The 20,222-nt window shown below is 46.3% G+C and overlaps 1 protein-coding gene across 8 annotated transcripts in view; it reads left to right on the top strand.

The window, feature by feature from the left end:
• Enthd1 (ENTH domain containing 1) overlaps positions 1–20,222 on the top strand; it is a 113,469-nt gene that overhangs the window by 19,966 nt on the left and 73,281 nt on the right. For 6 of the 8 annotated variants that reach the window (XM_006521134.3, XM_011245686.2, XM_017316687.1 and 3 more), the window contains one exon: positions 10,471–10,719. In XM_006521134.3, the coding sequence (XP_006521197.1) occupies positions 10,471–10,719 (249 nt within the window). The remainder of the gene's footprint in view (positions 1–10,470; positions 10,720–20,222) is intronic. The other 2 variants (XM_030248626.1, XM_017316685.2) reach the window with 1 other exon arrangement.

The raw sequence follows: 20,222 nt of genomic DNA, 5'->3' as shown, positions 1-20,222 counted from the left end.
TGCCTATGGTCCTGGGTAAGAGATGCAGTTCTCCTCAGCCAGCCCCATGTCCATCACAGTCCTTAGTACACTGGCATTAAGACCTCGATTTACATGCCAATTCCTCCCTCCGCCTTTCTCTCTCTTGGTGTGTGTGTATGTGTGTGTGTCCGTCCTAGTAAAAGTGTCAAATAGTGTTTTGAAGAGAGTGCTTGCTGTGCAAGTGTGGGGACCTGAATTCAATCCCTAGTACCCACATAAAAAAAAGTCAGGCCTCGTGGCACATGCTATAATCCTAACACTGAAGAGACAGGACAACTGGCTAGTCAGCCTAGCCTAGTCAGTGAGCTCCAAGGTCAGTGAGAGACCTCATCTAAAGCAACCAGGTATCAAGTACAGGGATGATAGTCGTGAGCTATATACTTGGACCAAAGAGCACACTGTAAAGCGAAGGAGGAACAGGCATTCAAAGCTAGCCTCAGCTACATAGCAAGTTTCCAGTCTGTCTGAGCTCTGTGAAACCCTGTCTCAAAACAGTAAAACCAGAAAACCCAAGAACTCTGGGAAGGCTGACGTTAAAACTTAAAGGGTTTAAAGCTAAGAGAGAACCAAGACGCTGCACAGCCTCCAGGGCCTTGGTTTTATATTCCCCACGTCTGTCCGAAGGCTCAGGCATACTCCTGACACTCTGTTCTCCCATGTGCTCTGGAAGGCTGGAGGCCAGGGATGCTGAGAGGCAGGGAGACTGGCTTAGCAGCAGAGTGCTGCATGACGACCTTGAGCCAAGGTACTAAAGACACTTGGAAGGGAATTTCTACATTTTATCAGGTGCTGATTCCTTCCTGGTGTGCTGGGTACACGAGGGAGGACACCTAGGGCCCACAAGGACACATGCTTGGTGATTTGATCAGGGAGGAGCTGTCTGGAAGCCGCAGCCCCAACTGAATGCCTTTATGAGTCCAGCTCCTCCCCTTCCTTGACTACTTCCTTCTCTAAAACACATCTCACCTAACTCCTCCCTAGAACCTCCTTGAAGAGAAGCTAGCAGACCACACTTGACTCTTCTGTTAATTCTCAGCCCCAACCAAGGCAGTGAAGGTGGACAGGCCACTTGTGGGTCTTCAGCTCTACTTGGTCATGTTTCCACCAGGGAAATGAAGGGTCTCAGCCAGTTCAGGCCTTGGCCTGTATTCTCTCTCCTAGTTTCTTCTTTTTCTCGAGATAACCATTCATATTCATTCTCTCTCTCTCTCTCTCTCTCTCTCTCTCTCTCTCTCTCTCTCTCACACACACACACACACACACACACACACACACACACATCCACACAAACACAAACACACCAGGATTTCTCTATGTAGCCCTGGCTGCCTGGCTGTCTTGAAACTCTCTCTATAAACTAGGCTGGTCTTGAACCCAAAGATCCTCCTGTCTCTCCCTTCCAAGTGTTGGGATTAAAGGCATACACCACACTGCCTGGTCTCATCTCTTTTTTTTTTAACCCCCCTTCTCACCCCCTTCTCCAGCTCACTCTGGCCCCGCTCGCTCCAACCCTGATCGCTTTTTTTTTATAATGCAATTCTAATAGAATTGTAATCTATCACCTATCATTCTCTATTCTCACTTATAGAAGAGGCAGCTGCCCTAGCACTTTCTTAGCAAGAAGACAGATGCTCTGATGGGACTCCCATTACTTTGCCCAGAAGCAGGGTTGGTGATAATTCTGAGCTGGCTTGAGCTGCCCTATTTTTCTTAGTGTTGTCTGATTTACAATGCTGCCATTATCCTGTTGCAGAACTTTCTGGATCCGTTGTCCAGAGACATTGTTCCAGCCCCCTATTGGTGGGAAGCACATCTCAACCCTACAGAGAGATAGTAATACAAGACATAATTGATTCTTCAGTATCCATGCGCTAGATCCCAGAAGACCAGCTATGAAAATGTTAGTGTGCCATTAGAACTGGGCATTTCTCACAACCGAAGCATAGAGGTTGATGAGTCAGGGAGGCAGAAGGATCCCAGCTCTGACCCCACAGCCACAGCCAAGGCCTCAAGTCCAGGAGCCACTGGACTGTTAGCTTCTAAGATAATCTCTTTATTCGAAATATGGGGGCTTCACTGGGTAGACTAACCAGCGCCTACTCTGTAAAGAGGAGGAACAACACAGGAATAACTGTGTCCATGCTTCCAAGCAAAGCCACAGCCAAGCAAGGCCCTGACCAGAGGAGCCAGAAGCCCTTCTCAAGCCAAGTGACTGGAGGACCAGATTCTCAACTGGCCTTGACAAACAAAACAAAACAAAACAAAACAAAAACAAACCAACAACCAAAAAAGTTAATTTTGCTCATCTACATGGACTTAAGTACCCAACAGGAAAGTATAGGAAAAAACTATAGTGATTGCTATGTTGTTTTTAATAGTTCAAGGGAATTTCACTCTACAGACATAGGCTTAACCATAAAAGATGCTATTTAGACAACTAATTCTCACTAGTAATTTTCTTTTTTAAAAAATATTTATTTGTATGTGTATGAGTGTTTTGCCTGCATGCATGTTTGTGCACTATGTGTGTGCAGTGTCTACAGAGGCCAAGAGAGGACATCAGATCCTCTGGAACTGCAGTTATAGCTGATTGAGAGCTGTCATGTGGGTGCTAAGACCTGTTTTTCTGGAAGAGTGAAATGCACTTAATTGCTGAGCCATCTTTCCAGCCCCATACGTAATTCAGAGCTTTCTCTCCTTGCTTCTTTCTTTGCTGTTTCCTTCCTTCCTTCTCTCTCTCTCTCTCTCTCTCTCTCTTTCTTCTTGGTTTTTTTTGGGGGGGTGGTTTTTCAAAACAGGGTTTCTCTGTATAGCCCTGGCTGTCCTGGAACTCACTCTGTAGACCAGGCTGGCCTCGAACTCAGAAATCCGCCTGCCTCTGCCTCCCAAGTGCTAGGATTAAAGGCATGCACCATCACCGCCCGGCTCTTTCTTTTTTAAGATTTATTTATTTATTTTATGTATGAGTACACTGTAGCTGTCTTCAGACACACCAGAAGAGGGCATCAGATCTCATTACAGATGATTGTGAGCCACCATGTGGTTGCTGGGAATTGAACTCAGGACCTCTGGGAGAGCAGTCAGTACTCTTTTTGTTTTGTTTTTTGTTTTTTGTTTTTCGAGACAGGGTTTCACTATGTAGCCCTAGCTATCCTAGAACTCATTCTGTAGACCAGGCTGACCTCGAACTGAGAAATCCACCTGCCTCTGCCTCCCAAGTGCTGGGATTAAAGGTGTGTCCCTACCACTGTCTGGCTAGAGCAGTCTGTGCTCTTAACCACTGAGCCATCTCTCCAACCCCTCAGAATTTTCTTAACAAGGAAAATGCTGTCCAGATATAGTTCATCCTGATCTAGGCTTAGTTTAATACTGCAGCACTTACCTACAGCCAAGAGAGACAGCCTGCTATTGTCTTAACCTAAAAACCCAATGATGGTTACCTTTGTTCCTCTCCCTCTGAAGAAGCCATCTGGGAGAGACCTCTGCTGTGGTTCTCCTGTTTCCAACACTGTTTCTGGGTGCAGGTTTATTGTTACTGACTTTACGGGGAGGTTGGTTTTCTCCACTCTTCTTTTGTAGTGCAGGGAATAGAATCCATTGAGCCCTAGAATTTTTCTCATTAATTTTTTTGGGGACTTGGCAGTGAAGTGATTCAGTGGGAACAGCACTTGCTGCCAAGCTTAATCACCGGGGTTTAACGTCCCAGATCCCACAGGGGGGATGGAGTGAACTGACTCCTGCGAGTTATCCTCTGACCTCCCCACTAGTCCCGTGGCCTTTGCTACACACACAGCACATACTCACACCAAATCAGCATCTATATTTATTATTTTATTATTCCACCATGTGGATTCTGAGGCTAGAACCCAGGTTGCCAGGCTGGCCACAAGCTCCTTCACCCACTGAGCTTTCTCACCAGTTCCCTTGGATCCTTTGAAGCAGTCTCCTGTGTAGCCCTGGCTGGGCTTGAACTTGTGATCTTCCTGCCTCAGCTTCCTGTGTGCTTATAGGATTACAAGTATGTATGAACAAAGACAATTTTTAAAGTGACATGTTATTAGTGTTTGAGTATGTCATACTTGCATACAATGTATTTTTATCTTATTCACACCCTACTCCTTCCCTTAACTTCTCCCAGACACTCTCTAATCACACAATCACACTCCTTTCCAACCCAGGGACTTTTTTTTTAATTGCCCACTGATTCCAGTTCATGCTAAGTGTTTTCCTTTAGAATGTCTACCTACAGGAGACCACACCCTTGAAGAAAACTGTCTCTAAAAAGTTCCCGAGAAACCATTAACTGTCCATAGCTCCCCATGTAGGGGTAAGGACTCACGTGTTCCCCCTGCCTCCTGTTCTGGAATGTTGACTGGCTGGAGCTTATGCAGGTCTTGGTCAGGCAACCATAGCTGCTTCAAGTTCACAAGTACAGTAGTCCTGTCTCATCCTTATGGTCTTTCTGTAGTGAGGTGTGATGCAGATGTCCCATTTACCGTTGGGCCTCCAAAGGCACATGTTCTCTACATGTTGATGGGTCGTGAGTCTCTGTACAGAGAGGCTTCTCTGGTGAGGTCAGAGAACTGCACTAATGGTGGGTATAGATAAATGAGTTTAGAAGGCACTTTGATGCTGTCTTAGTCAGGGTTTCTATTCCTGCACAAACATCATGACCAAGAAGCAAGTTGGGGAGGAAAAGGTTTATTTGGCTTACACTTCCATACTGTTGTTCATCACCAAGGAAGTCAGGACTGGAACTCAAGCAGGTCAGGAAGCAGGAGCTAATGCAGAGGCTATGGAGGGATGTTCTTTACTGGCTTGCCTCCCCTGGCTTGCTCAGCCTGCTCTCTTGTAGAACCAAGACTGCCAGTCCAGAGATGGTCCCACCCACAAGGGGCCTTTCCCCCTTGATCACTAATTGAGAAAATGCCTTACAGCTGGATCTCATGGAGGCATTTCCTCAACTGAAGCTCCTTTTTCTGTGGTAACTCCAGCTGGGTCAAGTTGACACAAAACCAGCCAGGACAGATGCTTTAGTCAGTCTGTAAAATAATAGCCACAGGTTCTCCCCCTGGGGCCTGTGAGCTCCCCAGCCAGGGCTGTGAGGATTCAAGACTCACCTAGAGCTTGTCCTTCTGAACGCTGCTATTTTACTATTACCTAACTATCTTTTTTGGAAACTTCTGGATGAGTACTGGGTCTTGCTATCTGTCTTTTATGGCTTTTAGTTACTTTTAGTCTTGTGGCCTTACTGCTGTACTTGGAACACATGGTGCTGTTTGCCTCCATCATGGCTCTACTCAGCTGTTGAGTCTACGATGGTGAAGGTGGTTAGCCTCCGTTTGTACTGTAGTTTCGTAGCTGGATGTTTATTTGAGTCGGTCCTATCTTCTGGTCCTATTTGCCTCATGCTCATCTTGAGTTTGTTACATGACTCCATGTTCTTATTTACATGTGTGTGTGTGTGTGTGTGTGCACTCGCGTGCATGTATGTGGCAGTCAGGACAACTTTTGGGATTCCGTTCTTCCCTCTCATGTTGTTTGAGGCAGGTCTCTTGTTTCAGTCTCTGCCACTCTGGGCTGCTGGACTGTGAGCTTCTGCGGATTCTCTGGATTCCTCCCACTTCCCTGTAGGAGCGCTGGGATCACAGTGTGCGAGCAGCTCACTAGTATGTGGGTCCCAGGGATCAAACTTAGGTGTCAGACTTGGGCAAGAAGCACTCTACCTTCTGAACCCTCTCTCCTGCCCTGTGGTAACTTCCCAATAGTTTATTTTTAAATCTTTTGAAGAAAAATTTAAAATCCTACAGAATATTGATTCTGTAGAAGAAGATCCTCTAGATACATTTCATTGGAGTGGGACTAGACTTACTGACTGTGTAGTGTGGGTTAGAGTGACAGCTTCAGACTCATGGACGGAGAGGGTCTTCCCACAACTTCACATGCCCACTTGGCCTTCATGCTGTTGCTCAGTTGTATTTACTCTGTTCACTGCTGGGCTGCAGTACAGCCTTCCCAAAGTGGCCTGGAGTCTGAGCCTTGTCGTTACAGACCCAGGCTAGGGCCAACAGGCGACTTCACCTAGTTCCATGTGGTAAGACTGTGTTGTGCCTGCTTCTAGGTCCATATAAGTAGCTCTCAGTAGATCTATCCCAGAGAGCAGTGAGTGCAGACCCTCACCCCAAAGGGTGATCTCTGACACCTAAGTGGTTCAGGTCCTCGACACCAGATCAAGAGAGCTCAGCAGCCCTGTGGCTTGAGCCACACATGTGACTTTCTCCTTTGTATTTCTCTGTGGAGTTTTTTTTTTTTTTTTTAATCTTGTTTTTGAGGCTGGCAGTGCCTCAGAACTACCAGGTGTGTGGAGCAGAGCAGTGCTTTGAAGCATAGCTTTACTGTGCCAACACAACGGATGGGGTTTTGTCTTGTCTGTTTTTGTAGTGCTGTGGACGGAAGTCAGGACCTTGAGGATCCTAGGCAGGGGCTCCACGAGACACCCTTTCAGCCCCTGACTGAAAGAGGATTTTTTTTTTTAATAGAAATAACTTGGTCAGAGACTTTAGTTCAGTGCCTGTGGGTTGGGATTCTTTTGGGGGTCACATATCAGACATTCACATTGTGGTTCCTAACAATAGCAAATTTATAGTTATAAAGTGGCAACCAAGTGATCTCATGATTGGGGGCTACTACAGCATTAGCAACTGCATTGAAGGGTCACAGCTTTAGGAAGGTTGAGAATCACTGATGTAGCAGCTTCTCTCTTCCTGTCCCTGCCCTCTTTAGGCCTCTTAGAAGGTAGATTGGAGGGAAGATTAATAGGTAGATAACACGCTACTTACTATAGGCAACACACGATCTGAACTGAGGGAGATGGAGAGGAAGGATAGAGTTGGTGGGTTTGGTTGGTAGACCTGATATATGAATGGGGGAGGGGCATTGTATGTTCATATTGCCCATGTAGAATGGAAGTAAAATTCACTGCAACAGGAATGCAGTTAGAAGAGAGGATGTGGGTAGGACTGTTCAAGAGGGAGGCAGGCAGACTGTTAACATATCTTGAGTGTTATTGAAGACAGGCATATCTCTTAGCACACATATTCTTCTATAACAGACATTAATGCCCAGAACCTCTGAGTCTCTCCTTCTCCAGCATTTGGGAAACGTTCCTTGCCATGTGTCTCCATTTCACACACTGCTGAATGTCCTGGGGACAAGCAAGTAGAGTCCTCTCCTTTGTGGATGTTGGAGGAAAAGCCATCTATCAAGTGGGCAGCTTCAAACCGTGTCACGTCTCTAAGTGGCCAGGGCTGTGTACCCTCCTCACTAAGACTTATGTGACTGCACCCCACATTCATGTCCAGCATGTCACCCTTCCGTACTTTCTTTGGAAAACTCATTTTGGCTTGAAATCACCCTGTTAATACTTGCTGGGTGACTCACCCAGTGCATACATGCACTTGTCCCCTTTCCTTGCTGTGTCCTCAGTGCTCAGAACTCTCTCTTGCTCTCAGCTGCTCAAGGGATGATTCAATGGCTGCAGAAGCAGCTATGCTTGGACACCAGTCTCTTGCACAGCTGCTCTAGTGGTGCTCATCTCCAGTCTCTTACCTTGTGTTTGAGAGGGCCCAGGTTGGCCTTCTGCTTGGCCCTCCTTCTTTCTTGTTAGGTTTCAGACCCAGGACAAGGGGCTGAGGTGCACCTTTTACACATCAGAGCAGACCTGGCCTCCAGGTTTTCCCAGCATCCCTCAGTCCCTACCTAGCATAGTCCACCCCCAACCCTGAACTTTCCAGTCCAGGGGCTGAGCTGCCCTTCCCCCAGAGGCTATGTAACCCGGACATTTTGGTTTCTTCCTCTCTTCCTCCTCTTCTTCCCCCTTTCCTTTTCTCTGCATGGGCACTTTATCTTTTTCTCTTCCCCTCCCCTCTCTCCTTCCTTGCCCTCCCCAGAGCAGCTTCCCATAAGCCTGCATTTAATGTACTCTGATCTGGCTTGGATTGGCTCATTTCACCGGTGGAGAAATAACTTACCACATATTGATCTTGCTCCCATTCTACGTCTTTATTAATTTTTATGTGTTTTTATTAATATTTTTGTCACACTTTGTGATTCTCTCTTAAAAATATTTATTATCTTTACTGTATGTGTGTGGGTGTTTTGCCTGCATGATATATGTGCATCACGTGCATGCCTGGTGCTCACAGAAGCCAGAGAAGAGAGCTGGATCCCCTGGAGCTGGAGGGAATCATGGCTGTGAGCCACCACGTGGGTGCTGGGAACTGAACCTGGGGCCTCTGCAAGAGTCACTAGTACCCTTAGCTGCCAAGCCACCTCGAAGTCTCATGCTGTGCTTTGCCACTGGAGGTTGTGTATTGTAGCCCCCACCCTCTGCCATAACAGTGCACGTGACTGCTTCAAACCATGCCAGTCAGCCATCCTGGATTCCTTCAGTTTAGAGGAAGGAGAGGGAGCCCTCAGACTGGAGTGAGACGCAGTTCAGAGAATCTGTGTTTTCTAATCTTGCCCCATTCCTTTCTTCTTTCAGACAGGAAGCTGTTGTCCTTCCTGTGCTGTAAGGGTTTTATGCTGTGTCTTCCTTCGGGTCTTTTCAGAAGCATAGAAGTGAATGGATGCTTTTGTTGTTTATCTCCTCCTTGAAACAGACTTAGGGGCTCTTCTTGACTTTTCTTACTTCTTGATATGGGGCTTTAGAGGAACCCTGACTGGTACAGAGGGCACAGAATGGTAGCTCAGGGAATTAGGCAGAGTGAAATGAGATGCCCACTCCTCTTTGGGGCAGAATGCAGTGGCCTGGCCTTCCTGAAGCTGCTCTGTTCCCTTGTGGGAGTCGGATGCTTTAGGGAGGAGGCTCCCACCAGGGCAACCATCTTTCTGCTTGCTGTGCCTGCTTGCCACTTGGAGCGAGTGAGCTTCTCCTGCACCCCACCAGTCCCCACAGATTCTAAGTAAAATGTTCCAATTCCAGCCCATGATTTCTAGTTTCTAATTGGGGGTATTGCAGGAGGCTATTTTAAGCCAAGCAACTTTCTCAGGCAGCTAAGTTGTAAATTGGCTCCCAGCATCTTTCAGCAATCTGCTTCATTTACACCATAGCCAGGAGAACATTTGAAACTTTTTGATAATGTTTCTTTCTTAATTCATTCACTTAGTAAATATTTATTGAATATATGTTATGTGCCATCAGTGTCTGGAGTAAGACTCCTCTCATGGGGTTTATATTCCCAGAGAGGAAGCAAACAACAAGGGAACACACAGGTGACAGTGGGCAGGGGCAGATGCCAGGGGGAGACACAAAGGAGGGGGGATAAACTGATGGATGAGGTGGGGCTTCTTCAGAGAAATGCAGCTCTGAGGAGGAAGCGGTGTCTGAGGAGAGGACGGATAAGTCGGGGAGCCTGCATGGAAGCAACAGCTGCCTGAGTTTCTGTGGTACTGGGAAGAGGCTCAGGCTGCAGGATGAGGTACTGGTCGGGACAAAAGGGTAGCATGACACAATTTTTTTTTTTTTAAATCTCCAAATCTAAACGGTGCCCCTGTCGTCAGGGAAAGACCGCTCTTGACATCATCCCCAAGAGCTCCAGCAGACGTCCGCTTTTCATATGACACTGAGAGGGCCCAGCACACACTGTGAGGTGTCCACCAGAAACTAGGGGTGTTCAGAACAGGGTTTAAAAATATAAAGGAAATTCGGGAGGAAGAAGTGGCTAGGAGACGAGACTGGAGAAAGTAACCTTTTTGCACACACTTGCTGGTCTGTGCACACACTTGCTGGTCTGTGCACACACTTGCTGGTCTGTGCACACACTTGCTGGTCTGTGCACACACTTGCTGGTCTGTGCACACACTTGCTGGTCTGTGCAGGTACAAGTGGAGGCCAGAAGTTGAGACAGATGTGTTCCTCAATTCCTCTCTACCTTATTTTTTGAGATAGGGTTGCACTGAACCCAGAGCGTGCCAGTTTGATTAGATTGGCTGGTCAGTGCATCTCTGGCCTCCGGTCTAGGTTTCCCAGCATGGAGGCTGCAGGCACATGCCGCCACTCTTAGGTTTGAGGTGGGTTCCGGGGATCTGTACTCAAGTTCTCCTGCCCTCAGCGCAAGCACTTTACCCACTGCCCAATCTCCCTAGCCTCACGCTCAAACCTTCTTTGCGTGCCTGTGTTAGTTGATTTATTGCAGCGTATGGATGGCTTTCCAAGAAAAATCCAATAATGCATTTAAAATGAAAAGTATAATGCCAGATAAGATGCAATTCCATCACGTATTGATGATGTGTTTGCTCAGTGCGCACAGAGAGGAGTGTGTCGCCCACAGTCTTCCTGCCTTTCCACTTTGCTACATTGTCACTTCTTCATTTTCTTTAGAATAAAATTAATTATAGTTTTCATCAGTTTTTCCATGTTTAAGCAAGCTCTCGGGTATTTTTCAGGTCACTACATCCGGGAGAGGTCGAAGCAGGTCATAACTCTGCTGATGGACGAGCAGCTGCTCCATAAAGAGAGGGAAGTGGCCACGTGGACGAGGCAGCGGACCTCCTACTCCATGTCATTCCCCAGCAGATTATCTGCCACGGGGACCTCACCTACAGTGTGCACTTCTGTGCTCATCCCAGAAAGCCTTACCTCGGAGAAGAAGCACTCACAAGACTGCAAGAAGACTGCAGGTCTGTGCAGTAAAAGTACGTACTGTAAGCAGCGGCCTAACACTTGATAGGTGTCTGTTGAGAACAGCTAGACATAAAACACCAGCTTCACACAAATTACCAACTCAGTATCAGCAGGACTGTCCCACTGTTAGGCTCCATTCTGCAGGGAGCAGAGATGAAGGAGCGTGTTCAGTAGACAGTTGGATGGAAGTTTTCAGAACGTGTTGCTTCTGAATTCTCATAAAATCGTTTTCAGCGAAAACTTAGCCTAGCGGCTATTGTTCTTGGAATCTTTATTTTCAGCTTAATATTTTTTTCTAACTGGAATATGAAGGAGGCTTACTTTCTGGGAGTTGGGGGCTGGGTACATGGGCATGTTTTTAAAAATGTGGTGAAGATTCCAACATAATTTAAATATTTTTTTCTAGCATGATTCTTTGTAAGGCTTTCCTTTGCCTGCAACTTTGACTCTGGATTGCTGAACTTTGAAAGCGAGGGTGGGGGAGATATAACATTATAAGGGAAAGGAAATGATCTTTCCTATTAATCTTTCTGAAACATCAAAGAACGCCCTCTTACTGTAGCTTCTCAGGTACCTACTGGTGGGTTGAGCATGAAGGTAGGCGGGCGCTTAGGAGAAGAAAACATGGGTGAAGTCCGGCTTAGTCTTAGCTGCCCCTTGAAAGCAACCAAAATCAGTGCTAGAAATGCAGGCATCCGCGGGGCATCACAGATCGCCTCCTGCTCACAGACAGCATCCATGCCATGATGCTGGACTGAAGGTTTGCCCCCACCCCTATGTTGAAATGGAGTTCACAGTGCGCTGGTGGGAGGTGGGGCCCCTGGGAGATGGTTAGGTTCCAGGGGTAGAGCCCTCAACAGGAGTGAGCCCTGAGACCCTAGAGAGCTCGCTTACACTCCTGCTGCTGTGGGAAGAGGCAGCTTCTTAGGGCCTGCCCTTGCAAACGCTCTGATTGCAAGCATCTCATGTTTGGAAACGAGTACTGTTGTTTCTGAGTCACCCATTTCACGGTGCTGTTAGCAGACTGAGCTCACCAAGATAGCTGTTCAGCAAACCCCCAAAGAGCTGCAGGGAGTCAGCATGAGCAGTGAATCCCGATTGTCAGCAAAGCACAGAAACTTAAAATACCAGCAGTTACATCAGCACAAACTAGCTCTGAACTCATCCTCCGCTGACTTTGTCAAGGGTCACCTTGTAGCTGTGGGTCACTGACAAAGAGAGGCATTAAAAGGGGTTCTTTGTAGTTATAACAGTAAACACCACCAAATACTTCTAGAACTAGTGGAACATCTTTTTCAGGGGACCCATTTATCATGAAATAAGCACCCCACAGCTGACCCTAAGAAGTGTGACACCAGCTACGACTCGTCTGAGCTTATTTGTCACTTTTGCTGTTTTCTGTCATCTTTCTTGCTCGTGTGTGTGTGTGTGTGTGTGTATGTGTGTTATATACATGTAGGTGTGTGCACCTTGAGGGTACATGTGAATATGGAGACTGGAGGCCAATGCCAGTATCTTCCTTAACTCTTAACTGAGTCCCACTATTTTTTTTTTTTTTTTTTGAGGCAGGGTGTCTCCCTGAGCCGGGACCTTGTCAGTTCAAGCAGGGTGGCTGGTCAGGGGCCCCTTGTGTCTGCCCAGAGTGCTGGGATTACAGATTGTGCTGCAGTAGCTGGCTTCTTACATGGCTTCTGGGCTCAGTAGCCAGGTACTGATGTAAAGTCCAGCTTCAGTGCTGTTAGCATTTGTCTCTATTCAGCTCTGGGGAGCAAAGGTGGTCACTTGCAAGTCATATGGATTACATAGGTCCTCATGCTTGCATGGTAGGCCCTTTACCAGTGGGCCCATCTCCCGGCCTTTCTGTCACGTGTTGACTCCCTGTCTTCTTGAGCTTTCTTACTTGGAGTCTGACTGCCCTGTAGCAGTGGAGGCAACAGCAGTGAGGGAGTCAAGTTCCCTTCCTCACAGAGCCTCTGTGGCAGAGGCCAGCCTATGGGCACACATGCTCAGAAGAGCATAAAGCACGTCAGATAGTAGTGCGTCCTTTATCAAAAGGGACAGCAGGCAGGGGCGGCTTTAGTCAGGGGCAGATATGGGACGGGGCAGCATTTTGGAGGAGAGGAATTTAAACAGAGACATGGCTGCAGTGCTGAAGCAAGTGGTGGCCCCGTGGAGGAGCAGGAGGGTCACATGCTCCTGCCTCTAGCCAGCCACAGCTTGGGTGACAACAAACTTGTCACTATAGAAGTAACTCGTCCCATGTGTGCCATGTCTGTGAGGCACACAAGAAATTCTGGTTTGTTAATTTTATAGTCATAGAGTACGATCCAAGCAGCATCTCCCAATGTTATGACACACCTCGGTCACCAAGAAGAGCTCTGAATGGCTGTTTTTTTAAATCATGAACTTGAAGACATAGTGGCACACAACTGAAACCGCAGTACTAAAGGACCCAGTCAGGAGAACCGAGCTTGAAGCTAACCTGTGCCACACAGCTGGACCATGCCTCAAAGGAAAAATAAATTCTGAAGCTTTGTTATAATGAAATTTGTTTAGCAGCACACACATATAGAGAGAATGGCCTGCCATCTGCCAGGCACTACACTAGGTGTGATAAGCAAATCTAGTGTTTCTGCTGTCATGGAAGTGACATGGCGAGATGTACTTGCTCCACGACAACGGGGTCCAGGTGCGAGGCGGTGGGAAGTACTGCTGGAAGTGCAGGTTTGGATGCAGACGCTGCTGGAGGCCTGTTAACAGAACCTCGGTTGGGTTATTTTGTTTCATTTACTGCAGTCTGCACTAGATACATATGTGCTTATGCTTAGAAGGGAGCGACTAGTCTGAGGCAGTGTCTAGTCTGAGGCAGTGTCGCTGTAGTACCAGTCCACAGTCTCCATTTCTGTGAAGGAGTTGGATCACAAGCTGCACTTTAAAGGAAGAAATAAAGCAGATATTTTGGGACAAGAATAAGAAAAAGGAAATGAATTGGTCAGGGGCTTCCTTCCTGAGACAAGAGAAGTAACAAATGGTACACAGAGAAGGAGAGATGCGTGCCAAGTGGGTAGTCACCTGTCGGCAATAGGGGGAGCCACGGAAATCCCAGGGGCTTAAGTTCAGTAGGATAGGTGTTGGGGGACTATGATGCGGCTTCCTGTGGTGTTAGCAGCTTCAGGTCCTTTCTGGCTCATGGCTGTTCCGAACTCACACGGCATAGCTACCTGGGCACCAGCGTCACATGCATATTCTTGGTAATAGGAAGGAAGGAAGGAGTGCCTCATCCTGTCAAGTGGCATCTGACGGTCTCCCTTACATGTCATTATCACCCAGCCACATGGACACTGCTATTCTCAAGGGAGATGCGAAGCCATGTGTCAACTGTGCTTATCTAGAGAGACGGAGAGAATGAAAAGACAGTAAAATAATCCCTACCACAGTGGGGAAGGGTACAAGCAGAAGGCAGATTAGGCGTGTAAGAACTGCTTGTATACTAAGTGGAATAAAAACTAAATTTGAATATGCAGAAAAATGTGGGCAGATACTTGAAAGTTCTCTGAGCAATTAACAAAAGGCATAATAAATGGTGTTTGGAAATTTCAATTTGCTAGAACTTGCATCTAAGAAGCGGTTCAGGCCTTGAACAGGAGGGCTGTTTAGCTTAGTCGCAGAACTTCGCTTTCTTATTACAGAAAACAGCTGTTTGGGGGAGATAATTCTTACTGCTTTGTGTGGAAATGAAGGAGATGTGGGTTGTAGAGAGACTGCGAGGAACAATGGTTTCTGTCTGGGCACAGGGCCTGCTCTGGGTGGGACAGATGAGGGGACAGTCATGTTTGAAGACAGCACCACATCAAGGGAGGCAGCAGGCTAAGTGGATGTCACACTGGAGAAGGGAGGGAGAAACTGAAAATGACTTCCGCATCTGAGTTAGAGGAAAGAGGATGGTATCGTACAGGTACATTTGCATCAGTGGGAGTCTAAAGATGCGCCTGCCTTATTTAGTTACAGCGGGATGCGCTGCTGAGAGCATCACTAGAAAGCCTCGCGCTGCAACAGCTGCACTGACTGCTTCGAGGTAAATTAGCAAGGCAAAGGAACGCATGCGCAGAAGCAGCCTCCGTGCATCACCACTTACTGTTTTTTTGTTTTTTTTGTTTTTTCTTCTCTCTCCTCTTGGATGTTTCCCCTACGTTTTAATTCTTGTCGATTGCCTGGGTGGTTTTTATTTGGAAGATTTTGATTTTGAAGGAAGAAATGCACTGAAGGCTAATTGCTGCTTTGACAGCAAGCAGCAGGCTGGAGAGAGCAGCTCCAACCCAGCGCTGGCTCTGCGGGTCTCACAGGCCTTCCTCAGAGGGGCACCAGAGCCCTCCAGAAGCATTGCCTTCCCACCCCAGTTCCTCTGAGTTCCCTGGAAGGTGTTGTCTTTGTAGTATTTAAGGAGGAGTCCTCTGGGCAGTGGGAAACCTAAAGGCATTGTGTGTCTTGGAAGCATTCCTGTCAGAAAATACGTGGTGGTTGGTGAACCAGTTAGACTGCAGATCATCGTGCTGCCTCTATAGTCACAGCCAGCACCATGGATGCCACAGTCTCTACTGACAACCTTGACAGAGGCTCAGGCTTGGTTTTCTCTGCACACACACAACAGCTGAGAGGGCTCACACATACATTGGTTGCCACTGCAATGCTTATGCTTATGAGGCCTTCTGTTGAATGCTTATATTTTAAAAGTAAACAACAACAACAACAACAAAACCCACCCTATTATTCATGTCCCCTGCCTTCCCAAACCAACAGTCTTTACAAAGGGTATTGACTTCATCTGACTTTCTTTTTTTGTTTTGGAAAAGTTACTTTGTTCCTGTAAAATGATGCAGGCTTGCTGTAAAGATCTGGTCACTTCTAATCACCGTCCTAAGTAGTCAGAACTTGATGAACACAGCCCCAGGCCGACATACACACAGAGGTGTGACAACAAGAGCTGGGGACAGCTTGAGAGGAGTGTCCTTCCTTCTTTCCTTCCTTTCTTTCTTTCTTTCTTTCTTTCTTTCTTCCTTTCTTTCTTTCTTTCTTTTTTTCTTTCTTTCTTTTTTTCCTTCGTGGAGGAGAGGAGCAGGGGTCTTGATGTGTAGCCCAGGCTAACCTGGGCTCAATCCTCTTGTCTCAGCTTCTCAAGTTCTGAAATCACAGGTGCACACTAACTCAATCATATTATATGCTGATTTATGATAAAACATTTCAAATTTCTGCTTCTTGTAATAATTTGGGGCCCTTTCTGTGCATGACCATAAAGGATGTGCTGGGCATTAACTGTCCCCACAGAACTATGAGAGTCCCCAAGGACTTTCCCTTCCAAGAGCAGAATGTGTGAGCTGAAGTCAGTGGGACTGAAGCTGGTGCTGGTGGTGTGTTAGGGATGGACTCAGTATGGGTAGCACTGGCTAAGGAATGAGTTCTCCGTGCCTGAAGCATGAAGGAGAGTCTTGGACACCCTCTCAGGAATGTGAGAAGTGCCGAGTGCAGGCCCTGCAGGGGCTGACATGGGTCTGAGGTCCTCTGCAGAGGAGACCACCTCAGTTTACCAGTGAGTCCCTGGGAGGTTTCACCAGGTAAAGCCAAGAAGAGAGCTCACAGGCTGGACTCACCACAGCAGGGGAATATAAGCAGGGACACACACACACACACTCACCCCCCACACACATACTCACCCCCACACCCCACATACACACACACTGACCCCCCACATACACACACACTCACCCCACACACACATACTCACCCCCACACCATACACCCCCCCACATAAACATTTACCCCCCCACATACTCACCCCCACACCCCACATACACACACACTCACCCCCCCACATACACACACACTCACCCCACACACACATACTCACCCCCCCACACCCCATATACACACACACTCACCCCCCACACATACACACACACCCCCTGCACACATACACACACAAACATTAACCCCCATATACATACACACACACTCACCCCACACACACACTCACCCCCCCACAAACACTCACCCCCCCACATACACACTCACCTACACACACACACACATACACACACACTCACCCCACACACACATACACACACAAACATTCACATACCCCCACACACAGACACTCATTTCCCCCCACACACAAACACTCACCCCACACACACACAAACACTCACCCCCCACACACATACCAGTCCCTAAAAATGGTCAGATGCAGAACACTCAACATCTAAACATTTATATAAGTGAAGGATAGAACCACACATAGTCAGTTTTAAAGAAATTATAAAGACTAAATGGATGAATTAGTTAAAGAAGAACTTGAAAAAATTTTTAAAAAAAGAAACCTATTTTAACAAAAAGAAAAATAATTCTCTCAGAAGCAAGTTTGGAAAACAGAAAGTGATGGATAAAGGGTCAACCTGTTTACAGAGTGAAAAGAGCATCACTTAACTGTTAGGTAAAAACAACAGCAGAGTCCCAGCACTTGGAGGCTGCAGTAGGAAGATTGCCAAAAGGCCAGCCTGGGCTAGGATGAGACCCTGCCTCAAAACAAAACAAAACAAAACAAAAACAAACAAAGCCAAAAAGCTGAAATAGTGGGTAGCTGTGGCACATAAGATGGAGGTAGATGGTTCTAACGGTCTTTGCTGAGAGCTGAGAATATCTGACTCCAAACCTTCAGAAGGGAGGCGTATGATGAGCTTTCCAGTAAAGCTCCAAGAGAAACAAATAGAGCACACTAACTCCACAAGGAGAGTGTAAGAAGAAGAAAAAAATCTTTATAATTAGAAGTATACAGTAAAGGGGGTAGAAATTCAAAAGGTAAACTGATACGATTAAGCCCTAGAATATTAATTACAGTGGACATTAGCAGATGGAACTCCTGTTAGAATCAGAGACTATCAGATGTGGGCAAAGAAATCCTGACATATGCTGTGCATCTCCGTTCACGGAAGCAGATGGATAGAAAACGATGGATAGGCATCATATACTAACTAGAGCAATAATGATAAACCCAGGAGCCGCTGAGACGGCCCAGTTAGGGAAAGTGCTTGTCACTGAGCCAGGTGACCAGAACCTACAGAGTAGTAGGAGAGAACCAACTCCTGGAAGCTGTCGCTGATCTCCACATGTGTGCAGTGCCACACACACACACACTCTCACACACATGCATACTCACCGAAAGCATGTGTGCACACATGCCACATACATAAACACCCCCTATACACACATACACAGGCATGTGCATGCATACATGCACACACATGCACATAGACATGCACACCCACAAATAAATAAATGTAAAAAACTTGAACAGGAAAAGAAAAGTAATGAAAAAAAAATCCCGTTTCCCCAGGAAGATTAAAAAGCTTTTAAATGTGACTATTTCCAGTAAAGTAACTTCAAAGAGTGTGAAACAGACTTTAGTAGGACAGAAGGAAGAAACTGAACTACTATCATGGTAGATAATTCCCAGACATACTTTTCAGTTATCCATAGGTGAAATGCCCCAGATATGTTAAGAAACCTGTCTCATGCTGAAAAGTTTCTCTGGTGAAAATGCAATTAAGTTTGAACACAATTAAAAAAAATAGACACAAAAAAGTCCATACATTTGCATGTAGAAATGTTTCTTCTAGGATCAAGCAGAGAGAGTAGCTCTCATCCTTCCTGCTGGCTTGGCTTTGTGTTGGAGGTCCAGCCATCACAGTAGACAGCCCAAGTTAACACAGGCACTGGGAGATGGTTCAGATAATACAGTACTTGTCCCAAACCTGAAATCCCGGCTGGGAAGGCAGAGACGGGAGAAGAGAGTTTCTGTGCCTCCAAGGCGGCCAGTGTCGTTGAATCAGCAAGTTCTGGGTTCAGTAAAAGACCCCGTCTCCAAAAGGTGGAGAGTGATTGAGAGACATTTGATATAGCTGTCTAGTTACCACTAAAGTGTCCATGTGTATGGTACATGTACATCTATAGGTGATCCCCCCCGACACACACAAACACATGTAAAAACTTAAATGCATGGAAGAAACAAACCTTTCCATACAAAAAACTAGGAAAGGTCTACAGAACACACACACATAAAAATAAGACCTTATTAGTTGTAACATTAAAATATAAAACATATGAAACAAAACAAAACATAGGGGCTGGAGAGATGGCTCAGTGGTTAAGAGCACTGACTGCTCTTCCAGAGGTCCTGAGTTCAATTCCCAGCAACTATGTGCTTGGTCACAACCATCTGTAATGGGATCTGATACCCTTTTCTGGTGTGTCTAAAGACAGTGACAGTGTACTCACATATATAAACATACATCCCACCAGCAATGAACAATAAACAATTTTTAAAATTTTATGTGTACAGGTGTTTGCTGCATGTATGTCTGTGTACCCTGTTTGTCCAGTTCCCACAGAGGCCAGAAGAGGGCATCAGATTCCCTGAGCTGTTGTTACAGGCAGTTGTGAGCTGCCATGTGGGTGCTGGGAATTGAACTCCATCCTCCGAAGAGCAGCCAGTGCGCTTAACGCCTGAACCATCTCTCTAGCTACAACACACATTTCAAAACATTTATTCTCCCTCTCCCTCCCCTCTCCTTCCCCCTACTCTCCCCCTCCCTCCCCCTCCCCCTTCCTGTGTGTGTGTGTGTGTGTGTGTGTGTGTGTGTGTGTGTGTGTGTGCAGGTACCATGGTGCATGTATAGAGGTCAGACAGAGGATAACTTTCAGGGATCAATTTTCTCCTTTCACCATGTGGATTTCAGGAAGTAAACTCTGGTTGTCAGTCTTGGTGGCAAGTATCCTTATCTGCTGGGTCATCTTGATGGCCCAATACACAAAATTTTAAAGATACTATTTGCAATTTTAAAATCAAGATTGCTTAGGAGCAAATCTTAGACAGGATATATGAGATCAGTATACTGTGGGTTATAATGTATAATTGAAATCGATTATAAGGAAGACCTATATAAATGGGAAAATACACCACGTTTTTTTGGAATAATGCAAATATGTCAGCTGTCTACAAAATTGAAGAGTTTGGAAGGATTTTTCTGTCTTGCTACCAGGGCTGTTTTGATCAGGCTGACTCTCTTGTAAAGGCTGTACACTGTGGGCTTACTCCTTGCCCTCCACCCCTGGATGATATTGGTACATTCTTTACTGTCATGAGAGTCAAAAAACCGTCTGCAGACATGGCCAGATGTCTCCTGTGGGCCACAATTGCCTCCAGCTGAGAACTACAGATTCAGTGCAATTACAATCAAAATCTCCAGAAGGATTTTAAAAACAACTTGATGGGCTGATAATAAAATGCATTTTGAAAAATCATAAAGTCAAGAATAATATATAAGCATGTGTGCTCACGTGTGCGTGTGCACACAACCACACACACATCACATATATCTATACTAGCCCAAACAAGCTATGATCTATGGAAGTTACATCCCATCTATAATTTCAATACTTGGGAGACATAGGCATGAAGATCTTG

Source organism: Mus musculus, chromosome 15 (assembly GCF_000001635.26).
Source record: "Mus musculus strain C57BL/6J chromosome 15, GRCm38.p6 C57BL/6J".
Taxonomy (NCBI): Eukaryota; Metazoa; Chordata; class Mammalia; order Rodentia; family Muridae; genus Mus; species Mus musculus.
The sequence above is the reverse complement of the archived record's forward strand: the minus strand, read 5'-3'. Positions and strand labels throughout refer to the sequence as shown.